The 15,388-nt window shown below is 39.7% G+C and overlaps 1 protein-coding gene across 1 annotated transcript in view; it reads right to left on the bottom strand.

Moving 5' to 3' along the window:
- The window catches only part of Rock2 (Rho associated coiled-coil containing protein kinase 2), a 102,541-nt gene that overhangs the window by 44,580 nt on the left and 42,573 nt on the right, over nt 1–15,388 (bottom strand). Inside the window, exons 4-5 of the mRNA XM_006976604.4 lie at nt 3,448–3,585; nt 1,504–1,764 (exon numbers count right to left, since the gene is read on the bottom strand). Of these exons, the coding sequence (XP_006976666.2) occupies nt 1,504–1,764; nt 3,448–3,585 (399 nt within the window). The remainder of the gene's footprint in view (nt 1–1,503; nt 1,765–3,447; nt 3,586–15,388) is intronic.

Here is a 15,388-nt window from a genome sequence, read left to right as displayed (position 1 = left end):
CAACGGAAGCCGGCTCTTCCAGAGGGTTCAATTTCCAGGACCCACATGATGGCTCACAACCATCCTTGAGAGGGTCCAATGCCTTCTTCTGGCCTCTGCAGGCACCTGACTTTCTCTGACAAAATGTCAATGATTTTAGCATTTCTGTCTATTCTGCTGACAGACTATAAGAACATGAAGGGGTACACAGTCTTAAACAATCTCTGAAACAAAAGCCACTCTTTCAGATGCACACCACCAAGCCAGAAGCTAGATCTGGCCACTGAGCTCTAGTCTGTCTCCAATGGAGGAACAATAACAAAGGAAAGGCCAATGGTGATGAGACTCAAACCTGCAGCCCATTATTTATCTAACAATGACGAAGACATTAAAAGTTCTGTGTAATTAAAAAAAATGTGTGCCTGAGGACACACGAGTGTCTGCATGCACGCATGGTGGTGGTGCCCGAGGACACACGAGTGTCTGCATGCACGCATGGTGGTGGTGCCTGAGGACACACGAGTGTCTGCATGCACGCATGGTGGTGGTGCCCGAGGACACACGAGTGTCTGCATTTGTGCATGGAGGTGGTGATGGTAGGCATTCTGGAAGGTCATGAAAACCTTATCAAAGGTGTGAGTCATTCTCCTAGAGGAACAGATTGTATAAATAGCTTGTAAATACAAGCCATCTTCTAGACAACCTGCTCCATCAGGAATTAACAGTACAGACAGGGAAGGACAAAATGTAAAATAACATAATCAAAACAAACTGGTATCATAATGAACTATGAAGTTAATGTTACTAAGCCAATTAATTATAAACTATCTAACAGCAAAATACCACATTAAATGATGACTCCATATTTACCCTCTAGAGAAGAGGCAGGGGAAGCAGTGACTCATTTTCCCTTATTTTATATCACCTCCTTTCTCAAAAGGAGAAATACAGAAGTAATGATGGGAGAAATACCCCTGAATTTTGTGACCCAATTCTACATACTTAGACCATTACTAATTAGCTTTGATTCATAATAGACTCTTGTCAACATTCTATGAAGAAGATAAATGAACTGAGGAATGATTTTCTCTAGCATTCAGCAAGCCACTAATAAAGTATTTTACACCTAAAGGATGATTTTGTCTTGAAGTTGTTACACCATATCAAAACTAAATTTACTTTTACTCAAAACCCCAAAATCCTGATTTGCATTTATTTGTTTCTTAAACACACGGGTGGGGGGGGGGTGTGGACAGACAGAGACAGACAGAGAGACAAGAGAGAGAGCAGAACACAGGAAGGCTCGGCAGGTAAAGGTGCTTGCTGCACAAGCCTGGTGGTGATCTGAGCTCATCTCAGAAGCCATGTCATGGTGGAAGGAGAGAACTGACTCCACAGAGTTGTCTTCTGACTCCACACGTGCACCACTGTATGTGCATGCACATTCTCTCTCTTTCATATACACAAATACAATAACTATGAAAAAAATGTCAAAACTGGCATTTTGTTGACTGGCTTACTTACTTCATCCATTTTCATACATGTGCCAAAATCTGCTAATTTTAGATGTCCATGTTTATCCAAGAGCATATTATCAGGCTTCACGTCTCTGTGTATTAAGCCCATGGAGTGTATTGCATCCAGTGCAAGCACTACTTCAGCAGTATAAAACTTGGCCCATTTTTCAGGCACATCGTAATTACTCATAAGGTTCACAAGGTCTCCACCTGGCATGTACTCCATCACCATGTACAGGTACCTGTCATCTTGAAAGGCACAAAAGAGCTGGAAAGGGGAAGGAATAAAATTACACTACAAACAAAGCCACGAACAAAACAAAACCCCCAAATTATTATGACTACTTTATAACTAAAACAGAGTTAAAATTTATGACATCTTTTACTTCTGGGTCAGGCCCATTTAATGAGAAAACAACCACAGACCAATTTGACATGGGTACTTTTCTAGGCATACTATTAAAATATGCATAAATGAATGTTTTCCTCTCATAGAAAACAGAATGTAAGAAACTAAAAAAAACCATTTTTAAAAAACATAAATAATAACAACAAAGAAGATAATAGCTCCCTGAAAACTAAACAAACTATTTCTCATCCCTGACACAGAAGAGAGCTGGAAGTAGGGGCAGCTTAGAAACATCTAACAGATACCAATTTAATAGACAGAGAAGAAATAAGGTCCATTTCAATGAAAAGATGAATAATCAGTAGCTACACTTGGAAGAGAACTAAGTCCTCTTTTCTAGTCTCCATCCTCTTGTTCACGATAAGCAGCAAATTGCACTGTCATCTACTCCCAGGCTACATACAGTGTGTTGGTTCTAGACCCCAGAAAGATAGCGTAACCACAACTACCAAGAAAGGGTGTCTGCACAGCAGCACCTCCCCGGAAGCAAGCAAATAGAAAAAGCAGCATCCAGAGATTATTTCAATAATCAAGAGCTCCTTTCTTCCTCAGGAAGAATTTGCTCGGCAGAATTAAAGATCAAAAGATACCAACAGACGGAATGGTTAACTAGAAAATGCCAATGAACACACTAACAGGGAAGCAATTTAGATTTAAAGCTGACAATGGGACACTTCAGTGCTCTCCTCTTTTCCCTTCTGTTTGAGACAAGGTTTCCTTATGTAGATTAAATAGAACTCAAACTTAGAAAGAATCTTTTTGTGCAGCCTCCCAAGTGCTGGGGTAACAGCTGAGTCCACCACAACAGCATTACTATCATTCTTTACTCAAGCAAATTATCAAGGCTCGAAAATAAACAAAAAAATCTCCACACTGCCTCTATCAAGCAAGGTATGAAACTGCAGCTCATTTAAGCTCTTTAGAGCACACACTGGTATGTGGGTAATCTTATTCATCATCCTTGCTCAATATCATTTGCAGATTTGAACGCTGGAGCTAAACATAACAAAAAAGGAAGCAAATATCAAGTCAATTCTCTAATCCATAGTTATGAGGTGGAATCAGAAGCACTAATACCATTGTATATTACAGAAAAATAGATAAAGGACTGTCAAATGTTTAAGATGTTTACTGTAGAAAGCTTTTCTCCCATTTAAGATAGGCTGTGAATGTCATGTGAGGTCTAACTAAATTCAGTATGTACAAATCCATCCAATGGCAGGATGAATTCATTATGCTCCTACTGTGTGAATCTCAAGGAAAGGGTAGTAGAGACCACCATATTGGCTGATCAAGTCAAATCTTCATATCAAGCAATTAAGAAGGAAATAGTTTCCAGTAATAGTTTTGATAACCAACTTAAGTAATCACTGCATGCCACTACTCTGCAGATACACCACCAATGAACATTCAACAAGCATACTCAACAAGATCTAATAAAAAAAATTATTGCATTTTTACTATGTGAACAAAGCACGGGATGTTTAACACACAAAACACTCTTCTGAATAGAGAGTAAAAAGAAAAAGTTAGCATGCTTACCTGAACCACCCAGGGACTATTCGCAAAAGCCATAATATCTCTTTCTTCCCAGAAAAAAGCAGAGTCTGATCGTTTTATCATTTCAAACTTACTAAGAAGCTTCATTGCATAAACCTTCTGTGATGCCTTATGACGAACCTGTGGATTTTATAAAGCCAAAAATGAGCAATATTTTAACTGATAATGTTAACATTGACTAGCTGCAGAACAAACTAACCCATAGCCAAGCAAATGCATGTAAACCGTCCCAAAACCAGCCCCGAGAGCAGAAGAGTAACACTTATGAGCAAGAACATTCATAAGAGCCAAATATTTCGGGAAATATACTTTTTTAAATCTAGTCCAATTAAGCAACGATTTAATTTCAGCTAAGTAAAGCTTAATCCATAAAGCTCCATTCCCTCAGATTAATTAACTTAACCATTTAAAAAAAAGATACTATTTAACAGGTAGTTTCCAAGAAATAATTACTAAAGAGAAAAATATTTCTTTTAGTCTGAAACATCAGAGTTTGTGTGTGTGTGTGTGTGTGTGTGTGTGTGTGTGTGTGTCGTGCACATACACATCACTGATTAACTGAACATTAATAATCTATTAGATTAGTTTGTAACCTGATTTTAAGATCTCATTCTCATTTTTTTCTAAGTATCCTATTTAAGATTAATTTCCAAGAAAAAAAGCAACCAACAATATAGTTATTTGATCAATTCCCATTTTGCTTAATAAATTTCTTCAGAGTAAGAATGGCATTTATTTATAACCACTACTAATTCTCAGACCATATAAAGTACCACAAAGCCAAGCAATACACAGTTCAAAATGTAACAGCTAACAACACATACTAGAAGATAACGTCAATAAAGCTGAAATGCCCAAGGTTTATTCTTCGATCTACGTCTTTCCTACAGCAGCTCTCAAGTTGGTAAGCGGCTGTTCCATCACTGAAGCTGCTGCGGCTAACAGTCCCTTGTCATAATCACAGAGTGCTGCCTGCCCCTCTCTAACCTGTCTCTTCATCCAGCCACGTCTCCTTACTCCCTTAATGGCTACCAAGTCCAGCGTCTTTTACTCCAATTGCCAGCAAAATCTCAGTAAGCTTTTCTCTCCTCCATTCACTCAGCCTAACAAGTCACATAAACCAACTCTGGTCACTCCTCAGCTTGTCTCTTCTGTATGTGTTACTCTCTGCAAAGGCCTTTCCCGAGTTCAGTTCCTGACTTCCTTCAGACCCCAGTTCAAATACCACCTTCTCAGCAACACCTACTCTGACCAACATACTTTAATTCTGTCTCCCTCTCCTGCTAGGATGCCCCTAATTCATTCTCTCTTCCTCGCTTTTGCTCCATTTCACTTACTAATCTTACATCTTTCAAAAAACATAACTTGCCAGAAGGTAGTGACACACACCTTTAATCCCAGAACTTGGGAGGCAGAGGCAGGCAGATTTCTGTGAGTTCAAGGCCACTCTGGTCTACAGCGAGTTCGCCAACAGCCAGGGCTGTTAACACAGAGAAACTATGTCTCAAAGAAGAAAAGCAAAAAACCTTATTTGTCCTCTATCTCTCAGCACCAGAGTTTAATCCAATAAAGATACTATTACAGAGTATGTGCCATGCAGTCTGTATTTTGATACATTACCCTAATCTTTGCTAAGGTCCCAGTGGGACATCCTTTCTATGTCGGAATGACAACTCTAAGGCAGAGGATTCAACCTGTCTGCGGACTACAGAGATGGCAAGTGGAGGCTGAATGCACTCTGCACCCAGCGTCTACAGGGTTTCCACCTGCAAACCTGCGGTCGGCATCACCCACTTCAAAGAGGTAGCTTCAAGACTTCACACCCCATACCCCAGTCCGCCTGCAGTTCTTTCCCTCTAAAGCTCACCAGCTTCCGTCTTAGGGCTGGAGGAAGACGCTAAGCAGAGATGAAGCTCTTGACCATGGTGCTGACGAGCCTAGGGCATCTTTACAATTTAAACCTTGTCCTTTGTTCTTGTGCATACTTTAAGCACAATTATCGTCTTTTAGTTCCTCTAATAGAACAATCAACCTTTCTTCTTTATATTTTCATTAGAAAACCCATCACAGTCCCTGACTCCACCACTCACCCAAGGTCACTCTCTTCTTTTCCACTCAGCTGAAATAGCAAACTCCTCAAAGAGGCTCTCTCTGACGCCCCAATCAAATTAAGATCCTTGATGAAGGTCGGTAATAAGTATTCTCTTAAAAACTGTAAAGGATCTGCGTGCTTCCTCACACCTCCATGTGCTCTCTTCCTACAGTCTGGGATTGTGGATGTTTGTCCTTATTGCCAGCTCCCAGAGGACTATGGAAGCTCAGTAGGATAGAGATTCTTGTGCCTTTTTGTCCCCTTCTAGTCCCCGGGGACTAGTTCAATGCCAGTGTGGGCAAAAATAAAACAGATACTCATCAGATACCTGAGGAGTGGATATATAAAAACTAACTCTTTGACTTCAGGACTGACTGACTGAATTTTCAGGATTTTTTTGAGACAAAGTCTCACTATATAGCCCTGGCTGGCCTGGTACTTGCTATGTAGACCAGGCTAATCTTGAACTTGGAGATCCGCCTGCCTCTGCCTCATGGAGTGCTGGGATTAAAGGTGGGGCCACCACATTTGCCAGCTGAATTTCCAGTTTTAAGAAAGATTCAATATCAATATTCTAGTTAAGTCTTACCAAATATTATCTACATCTAAAATCATACTTTTATTGATTAAAAATAAAGTAAATCCAAAAAATGCTCACATCTTTCCCAGAAGAAACTGGGAAGAAAAGAGAATAATTTGTAATAAATACTATATAAATATATTAAAAATTTAGAAATCATAAAAATGTTCTATTTAATACAGCAGGTTTTTCTCCTAACAAAACCAAGTAATTTTGAGTGATTTTAACAAATCTCTTATAAAAAACAGACAATTCCTAGCACAATCAACATAAACAATCATCACTTAGAATGCTATCCGTCTAGTTCTGATGGCACAACAGGAACCGGCTGGTCCTCCCACTGTAAACACCATCAAACAGTATAAAGCCACCATTCCCACAGAAGCTCTGGAGAGTGCGGAGCACATGACTAACTCATCAGCTGACTCCATAGCAGCCTAAAACAGTCTACAAACATCTCAAGTGGTGCCCAGCAGGACTTTCCTAAGCAGGGCACAGTGATACTGCTGACATGGGGGGAGTTGGGGGGCAGCGCACCAAGATTAGAATTCAAAAGAAATGAGGTGCTGGGTTCTGCTGCACAGGTAAACTACAGAAACCACCTGAGAGAAAATACTCCAGGTTTACTAGAGCAGCTATGCCAGGGTGGGCAGCAGGACAGAAGCACTGAAGCAGCCTGAAGGACAGACACCTTGCCGATTTCCAGGGCACGCAGCTGACACATCTTAGAGGACAAAATACAACACACTGGTTCTCAACCTTCCTAATGCTGTGACCTTTAGTATAGCTCCCCACATTGTGGTGACCCCCAACTGTAACGTTCTTGTCCTTCTACTTCGTAACTATATAACTATAATTTCTGCTACTGTTAGGAGTCACAATGGAAATATCTGCTATGTGATCCCTGTGAGAGGGTTGTCCAACTCCCAAAGGGTCGCAACCTACAGGTTGAGAACTACTAGTCTAAAGTAAGGCCTGCTCTACTACTACTTACCAAAACCTAAGAGCAAACTAACTGTCAAAAGGGAGCAGTTTGGCAAGAGGCTGAGCTCTCCGAAGGTAAAGGACTTGATGGCAATACTTGCTCTTTGCACACACTACTCTGACAAAGTGTAACAGCCTGCACAAATTAAGGATTACCAACCAGTAAGTAACTCAACAGACCATCAGAATGAAGACCAACATTCTTCAAAGAGAAACTCAACTCCATATCCATAAGATCTGGGCAATAACTTAAAACTTACTGAAGAAGTAAAAAGGAAACCAGGACTTATCATTAAGGAAAAAGTAGCCAAAAGAAATAACTCCCAAAGGTGATAGGTTTAGCTTTAAGTTTTTCTGACAAATAAGTAAAAAGAAATAAAGTAAGTAAAAATAGCTCTTAGAAGTATGTTTAAATAAAAGAACACATGTAAAGGAAGTAAAAATCAATTAGAAATTCTTTAACTGAAAAATAAATACAGTAACAAATGAAAATTCAGAAGAGTTTAACAGAACACTGATTTAAAAATGAGAAATTCAAGCCAGGCAGTGGTGGCACACGCCTTTAATCCCAACACTTGAGAAGCAGAGGCAGGCAGATCTTTGTGAGTTTAAGCCCAGCCTGGTATAGCTGTGAGTGAGATTCAGGATAGTCAGGGCTTCACAGAGAAACCCTGTCTCAAAAAATTAGAAAGAGAGAGAAAGGAGAAAAGGGAAGAGAGGGAGAGGGAGGGAGGGAGAAAGGGAGAGAGGGAGAAATTCAGTGTTTCTGAACACAAATGAATTTGAAAAATAAAGACAAAATAAAAGACATCAGACTTAGTGGCCTCCAAGGTAATTTCAAGCTGTCTAAAATATGTATAAATATAAAGGACTAAATATACCCATTAATGAATTACCAAACAACTAAAAAGCAAGACACACACTGATGTAGTTTAGCTATAAATCAGACAGGCTGAAGAGTAAAGGAAAGGCAAACACAAGGGTGAGGTTCTAATAGGAATGTAAATAGTAAACAGACCTAGAGCAAAGACAGTCTTTTACCTGAATAAAACCGACAACACACCAGGACACGAGAGAACCAGGAGTAGCAGCAGTACGCACCTTAAGCCCCAGCACTCTGGAGGCAGAGTGATCTTTATGAGTTGCAGGTCGACCTGCCCTACATACGTATTGAGTCCTACACTATTGGAAGGAGAGGGACTTAATTCTAAATATGTTCATCTTAAATAAATGAATTTGAAAATTCATGAAGTAAAAACTAACAGAATTAGAGAAAGAAAACTACAAATCTCTATTTTCAGCTGAAAATTTTAATAATACTCCATGTCAGTAATTTGATAGAATACATAAAATATTACTATATCATTTCTCCTTTTATAATGTTTTGAAATTTGAAGTATTTTGAAATGTTGTAATATTAAATAAAAAATGGTAACTGCAAAGAGCCAAGCATGTGATAACAAGAACTGTAACTTATATCCATCTTCCGTATCACATTTCTAGACTGTAATAATAATTCCTTAGTAAATCTGCATAGTCTTATAAAATTTATAGAACACTGAAAATAAATGCACCAGAAAGAACTATGAAAACACAGGGCAGAAGTCAGGAATAACGAATGACAGCTGTAAAGCTAGAAAACTCTACCACAGCAGACATAGCTTGTTAACTGGCCTGTGTTCACTAACCAGATTATCTCAAGTAAATTCCCATAAAAGCTAGGAACAGGTGTTTACAAGTTGCTAAGACACTCTCTGCCATGCATACTTACACCATTCTTCAAGCTTTCACTTCCTCTAAAAACAAACTGAATTTTTGAATGTTCTCTAACTTCATTAGAGAAAGCAGCACACAGAGCATTAAGAGTCAATTAATTTGCTATTATTTCTATTATTTATACTTAAGACCATGAGACACAGACAGTTCACTGTATAGTGGAGCTAAGAACGGAGGTTAAAAGGTATGTATCGACTGGTGGAAAGAGATAATCATTCATCTGAATAACAAGTATACACTGTAGCCCTAAGATGACTTCTGAACGGGAAACTGTTTACTGACTTCACCTGTGGGGTACAGCTGCTCTCCAGTCCATATCCCATGTGTTCTGATGCTCTCACAGATGTGCTGCTTGCTCCTTTCAACAGAATCATGATTACACTGTGAGCTGCCCAATGCTTGGCACAATGCTAAACTGTCCAATTCAACACATTGCTATCTCTATCCACGCAGTATCTACAAGACGTTGAATGAACACATTAGGAATATTTTGACGATAAAGCTGAATTTCATTCAAACTCTTGACTAGGACAGTTGCTGGCTCACAGCACAAGATGGGAACCATTAGCTTCTCATTTCTGATATAACTCACAGACATTAGTCTTATTCATGCCAAATGTCTACAGCATACCTTTAAAATTCATTAGCAGTCATGTGACCAAGTCGCACAATAAAGTGCGGCTACTTTAAGAAAGCTGGTTCCACTCATCTTCCTCTGAGGATGCCTCTGAGTTATTCTATCATAATCTCCCTCAGCATCTCTGTAGGTTCCCTTATTCTCCAGCTCCTTCTCCTCTAGTCAATACAGATGGACAGATACATGAACAGTCAGACACAGTGAACAGAGGAATGTTTAAAAACATAGATTAAACAAACCTGGGCAGAGGCAGAGATATTTATGAACAAATGGCCAATTTACTCATTTCCTCTCAATTTCAAAGCAAATACAAAATGAAAGATAATGACTATGAATTTAACATACAGAATACAGTCTGTATTAGTTAACTCTACCAGACAAATGGAATAAAGCTCATCCTACCATGAAGTGATCCATTTGTTCCATTACTAGTCTTAGTATTTAAAGGACAAAAATCACGTCTAACAGTTCTATTTGTTACAGAAAAGACTGTCAAATTCCTCATTTTTAATTTTAAAAATACATGAGTACAAAACACCATCCAACTGAGTGCATATGTATGCAGGAGGAACAAAGACACACACACTCCAAAACAAGAAAGGGAGGGAGGGCCAAAACACTAACCATGGTTATCCCCTAGCTGATGGAATTTCAGAGACCCCTCTTTCCTCCCATCTTATACTTTCTATAGTTAAGATATATTTCTTTTTAAGTAAGAAAGACAGACAGACAGACAGACTTAAATGCTTGAGACATTTCTAAACAATGCTTGAGAGCATGCTTAGGATATTCTTGGAACCCTGTGAACAACTTTGAAAATCATTCTACCTAGGACATATCGTTTGAGGCTTTCAAATTTATTTATTTTATTCTTATTTTTATTTTTTAAATTACATTCATGATATTCATTAATTACACTCATGATATTAATCACATTTGTGGTATTCATAGATTACATTCGCAGTATGTATATATGTAATATATATATGTAATATATATATATTATATTTTTTTTTATTTTATTTTAAATGCCGAATGTCATTTCTTAAAGGAGGGAGGAGGTCTTAAATACAGGCTTACAGCACAATGGGAGAACCCTGGAGGGCAGAAGTTTGCTACTGATGTTTAACAATCTTGCATCTAAGCTGTTAATGTCCATTATTCAGGATACACAGAAAAAGAACTTCCCTTCAGCATTCAGGAGGGTGGAATGGAACCTGGCAGGGAATTAGCATAGGGAGGATATCAAGGTCAAGGTCCGCAAGCAAGGCAACAGTTACCCAAAATGGGGGCCAGGGACCTGCAGGTCCCCCTTTTATTAAAAAATGAGTTTCTGACTTGAGATGCGTGGGACGTCAGCAGGTCACCTTACCCGTCACGGAGACGCCTGCCCAGGCCACACAGGTGCTCTGTCTTAGGTTGGTGAGTGCCCCCCAGGAATTACTTGTCTCTGAATACTCATCATACAGGCTCAATCGTGTGTGAGCTGCAGTGTTAACTGCTGCCATAGATCTCAAAGTGGCACTGGGCTTGCAATCTGTGTGTTCAACACAGAAACGACCCACAGAGGTCCTATCTCACCCATAGCCAGTAGGCTAAAGGCAACTGAGCCATTCCCTTCCTTAACGAGCCATACTGTATGTTGGAGTCCTTGTAAGATAGTATCCCAAAAGCAACTGGAGCTTGAGTTTATAAATTTATAATTTTCAAAGCTAATCAAGATGTATATAACTACTGAATTAAATTTATCATGCCCAATAGAATGAAATATTAACTAACTGTGGTAGCTACTTTTGTTGCCAGGGTCTCCACTGTGCTAGCTGTAGTAAGCCATTATGAAATGGTAATCCCAGAAACAGTAGCAGCGGTGTGCGCCATTGTTATAACAGCAACAGCGGCAGCAGCAATGTCAAATTCTCTTCTGGATTGTGTGGACATCCACTGGCATGGATACAACTCCAGGAACACAAACTGCCAACGCCCGTTTTTCTTGATCCCAGCACGACTTTAGCTGGCAGCTCTTCTGGAGAATCCAATCTCATGGCTACAGTTCCTAGGCTTACATTAATGCTTGCCAAAGCTGGCTATATTGGGCTCTCAATCTCCATTGGCATCAGAAGGGTAGATTTTTTTTCATGAAGACCCATTAGGTCTCTGTCATGTTGGGCTTCAGCAGCAGCCACAGGGTGCGTTCGGTGCTCAGGAATCCAAAGAGGAACCTCATTTCAAATTTATTTTTTAACAAATAAAATCATATATTAGACTAATCTGGAGTAATGTCTGGTATTAATGAAGCCTCCACTAAGGTCCAAGTAAAACAATGTCCTCATGCTTTTTGTTATGGCAGCCAAGACTGAATAGCAGACAAGAATTATGAAAACATCAGAGGGAGAGACATAATTTTTGCAGCTCAGAAATAACCTTATAAACAGTAAAGATCTGATTTACATTAAAAGAAAATTAAGAATCTGAGTTTACATAAACAGTATTAGAAAATCAGACACACACACATACTTGTGGAATATTTTAAGGTGTGCTACATTTTATGCTGTGGAACATTTCTTTAATGATGCAAAGATGTGTTGCATTCTTTTATGTTGCATTAGTTTACCTCTGTGAAGCTGTGTTACTTTGCCTGTCTAAAACACCTGATGATCTGAAGAACTGAATGGCCCATAACAAGGCAGGGGAAAGGATAGGCAGGGCTGGTAGGCAGAGAGAATAAATAGAAGGAGAAAAAGAGGGATCGGGAAGCAAGAGAAGATCAAGGAGCAAGAAAAGAAGGGGCCAACCACCCAGCCACACAACCAGACACGGTATGAATAAGAAGCAAAGAAAAGATATAGAAGTAGAGAAAGGTAAAAGGCCAGAGGCAAAAGAGAGACAGGATAAGTTAAACTGGTTAGAAATTAGGCAAGTTAAGGCTGGGCACTCATAAGAAAGAATAAGCCTCCACGAACATTTATTTGGGAGCCGGGTGGCGGGCCCTCAAAGAACCAAGAGTGAAACAACCAAGAACACAAACCCACACACAATGCAAGAATGAACTGACAATGGCTATATGGTAAGGGTTGTTCTGTTCTCTCTGCTTCTCTTCTGTCTTCCTAGGCTGTGTACTTTACTAAAGACAGCAATATCCCCAGGTGTGGACGAGTATTTTGAGATGAAGAGCTATCAATTACTGGCTAGAAGGTCAAAATAGTTCTTTAAAAAATAAATAAAGGATATAGTATAAGGAATCAAAATATCAGCATACCAACTACAACCTAAGATATAATATGATAAATAAAGCAACATCAATTAAAGGGACAGAGAAGAAATTTCACCCTGATAGAAGGTTAAAACAAAAGAAATGGTAACTACCTAAGTTCTCTTTTAAAAAAGTGAGCACTGAGACACTCAAACTGCAGAGTCAAACTGCAGGACTAAAAGGCATACAGGAAAATAGAGCATGCTCTGAGCAGCTGGCCTAGAATGAACAGCTAAGAAAGGAGGCATTTAAAGGAGCTTCTTTTTCCGGATGTCTGTGTATAAAGAGGGGTGGATGTGACTGCAGTGCCTCCAGAGGCCAGAAGAGAGCATCTTGGAGCTGGAGTGACAGGTGCTTGTGAGTCAGCGGGCATCCTCAACTTCACACTTGACACACTCTTACCTCTAAGCCATCCCTCCAGCCCCATGAAAGCCGACATTTCAAGAGATCCCAGCAGGCCACAATAAAGGAGTCATACTAATTTAGTCAACTAAGCAGTGAGGGGCCCATTTAGAAGCATCTGTATTAGTTATATCAGATCTAAAACTGTCTTTCCTCAACACAGGGAGAGGCAGAAATAATGCAAACCAAACTTGTAAGATATAAAAGCCCCTAAGCTTACTCAATGTGCCCACATCAGGAGTGGGAGTAGACGTGGTACTTGAGAATATAAGGATACAAAAGTATGAGGATGTCTGCCAAATAGTAACATCAATCCAGTTGAGCATGCACAGAAGGAATAAACAGACCGTTTACTGAGCATGGTCTTGATAGTCTCTCCACGAGTACTTCACAACTTGAGACCATTACTTCAGTGAAACACTGAGCAGAAGTGGAATAGACAGCAGTTATTCATATATGACTAAATCGTGGAAAAGCAAGTTCAATGAAAGTAAAGGCAATGAACACTGGAAAAAGAAAAGTGTAGACTAAAGTGATATGAAGGCATAAACTGTACGAACTTCTCAAGAAATTAAACATAAAGGATGAACGAAAAGAGACGTTAATTATGACTCTGTGTCTTGAGAAACCTGGGACGAAGGGAAACAAGTGCCCTTTTAACCGCTGAGCCATCTCTCCAGTCCCTATTTTAAGTATTATTACTCTGTGTGTGCACGCACACATGATGTGTATGGGGAGTGTGCCAGAGTACACACGCAGAGAGATAAGGCGACAACCTTATGGAAGAGCCTCTCTGCTTCCACCTCTCTGCAAGTGCAAAGGACTGGATTCAGGCTACCAGCCTTACCTGCTGAGCCATCTTGCAAGCCAGGGGAGTTCTGTTCTGCTTTTTCGAGAGTTTCTCTGTGTAGCCTTGACTGTCCTGGACATACTTTATGAACAAGACTGGCCTGGAACTCAAGAGATCTGCCTGCCTCTGCCTCCCAAGAGATGAGATTAAAGGTGTGCACCACAACTGCCACCGGGCTGCCAGGAAGATTTTTAACCGACACTTTTGCAATAGTCTCAAATGTTTTTAATCATCAAAATAAAAAGGAAACCAATAAACTGGTTCCCAAACTTCACAAGAACTGATTGGTATGGCAAGAAATTTCTGTTTTTTTTGTTTTTTGTTTTTTGTTTTTTGTTTTTTCATGAAGCCTGATATTGCCACGGTGGCCCCATACAAGTAATATACCTATGCACGGTGATATTTTCTTTGTGCTGAAATGTGATTTTATTTGTAGAGTTGCCTGGGGATCAGAGCTAATAGCAAGCCATTTAGTAGAAGTCTGGCGGAGGTGGTAGCACACGCCCTTAATCCAATCACGTGGCAGGCAGAGTCTGTGTGTTCAAGGACATAGCCAGTTTGGTGACACACGCCTTTAATCCAAGTACCAATCATAGAGACCTGGAGGTCTGTATAGACAGGCAGTGACAAAGAAGTTAAAATACAGACACACAGGAAGTAGGTCTCTTTCTCAGGGGAAAGACGGCAGTGGCTGGTAAGCTAAAGGCTTGTTGCTTGTGCTCTGACCTCTGGGGCTTTTAACTCTTTATTTGGCTCTGTGTTTCTTATTTAATAAGACTGTTTAGAATTACATCTACACACATCTAAAAATCAGATAAGACCTGATTATTCCAAAGTAAAACCCGCTTAAATACCTGACAAGAAACCTGGCAATCATCCCACTACTCTGACCCAGAACCACACTAAGAGACAGGTATGTGCCATCCAAGTTAGTACTCACAAAAATGTTCTAAAGTTAAGTTGTTACTAATGCTACTCCACGACAAGTGAGCTTTAGCCTGGGTGACAGGAAACCAATGGCTTTGTAGGCTAGACACAGAAGCAGTCAACACTGATTCTTCTTCTACACTACCAGAAATTATACACAAAAAATGTCTATTAAAGTTTTATTACTGAGGTCAAAGGACTTAGTGCAGAAGCTACTGCTTTTTGCTGTTTATTCTTTTTTAACTATAATGATTAAATTTTTATGTGTATGAGTGTTTTGCCTGCATGTATGTCTGTGTATCACACGCATTCAGTGCCCACAGAAGCCAGAAAAAGAGTGTCAGATCCCTAGAAACTAGAGTTACGGACAGCATGAGCCACCTTAAATGTTGGGAATCAAACCTGTGTCCTCTGGAAGAGCAGCC

This window comes from Peromyscus maniculatus, chromosome 22, assembly GCF_049852395.1.
Source record: "Peromyscus maniculatus bairdii isolate BWxNUB_F1_BW_parent chromosome 22, HU_Pman_BW_mat_3.1, whole genome shotgun sequence".
Classification (NCBI taxonomy): Eukaryota; Metazoa; Chordata; class Mammalia; order Rodentia; family Cricetidae; genus Peromyscus; species Peromyscus maniculatus.
Note: the sequence above shows the minus strand (reverse complement) of the source record. Positions and strands in the feature narration are given on the sequence as shown.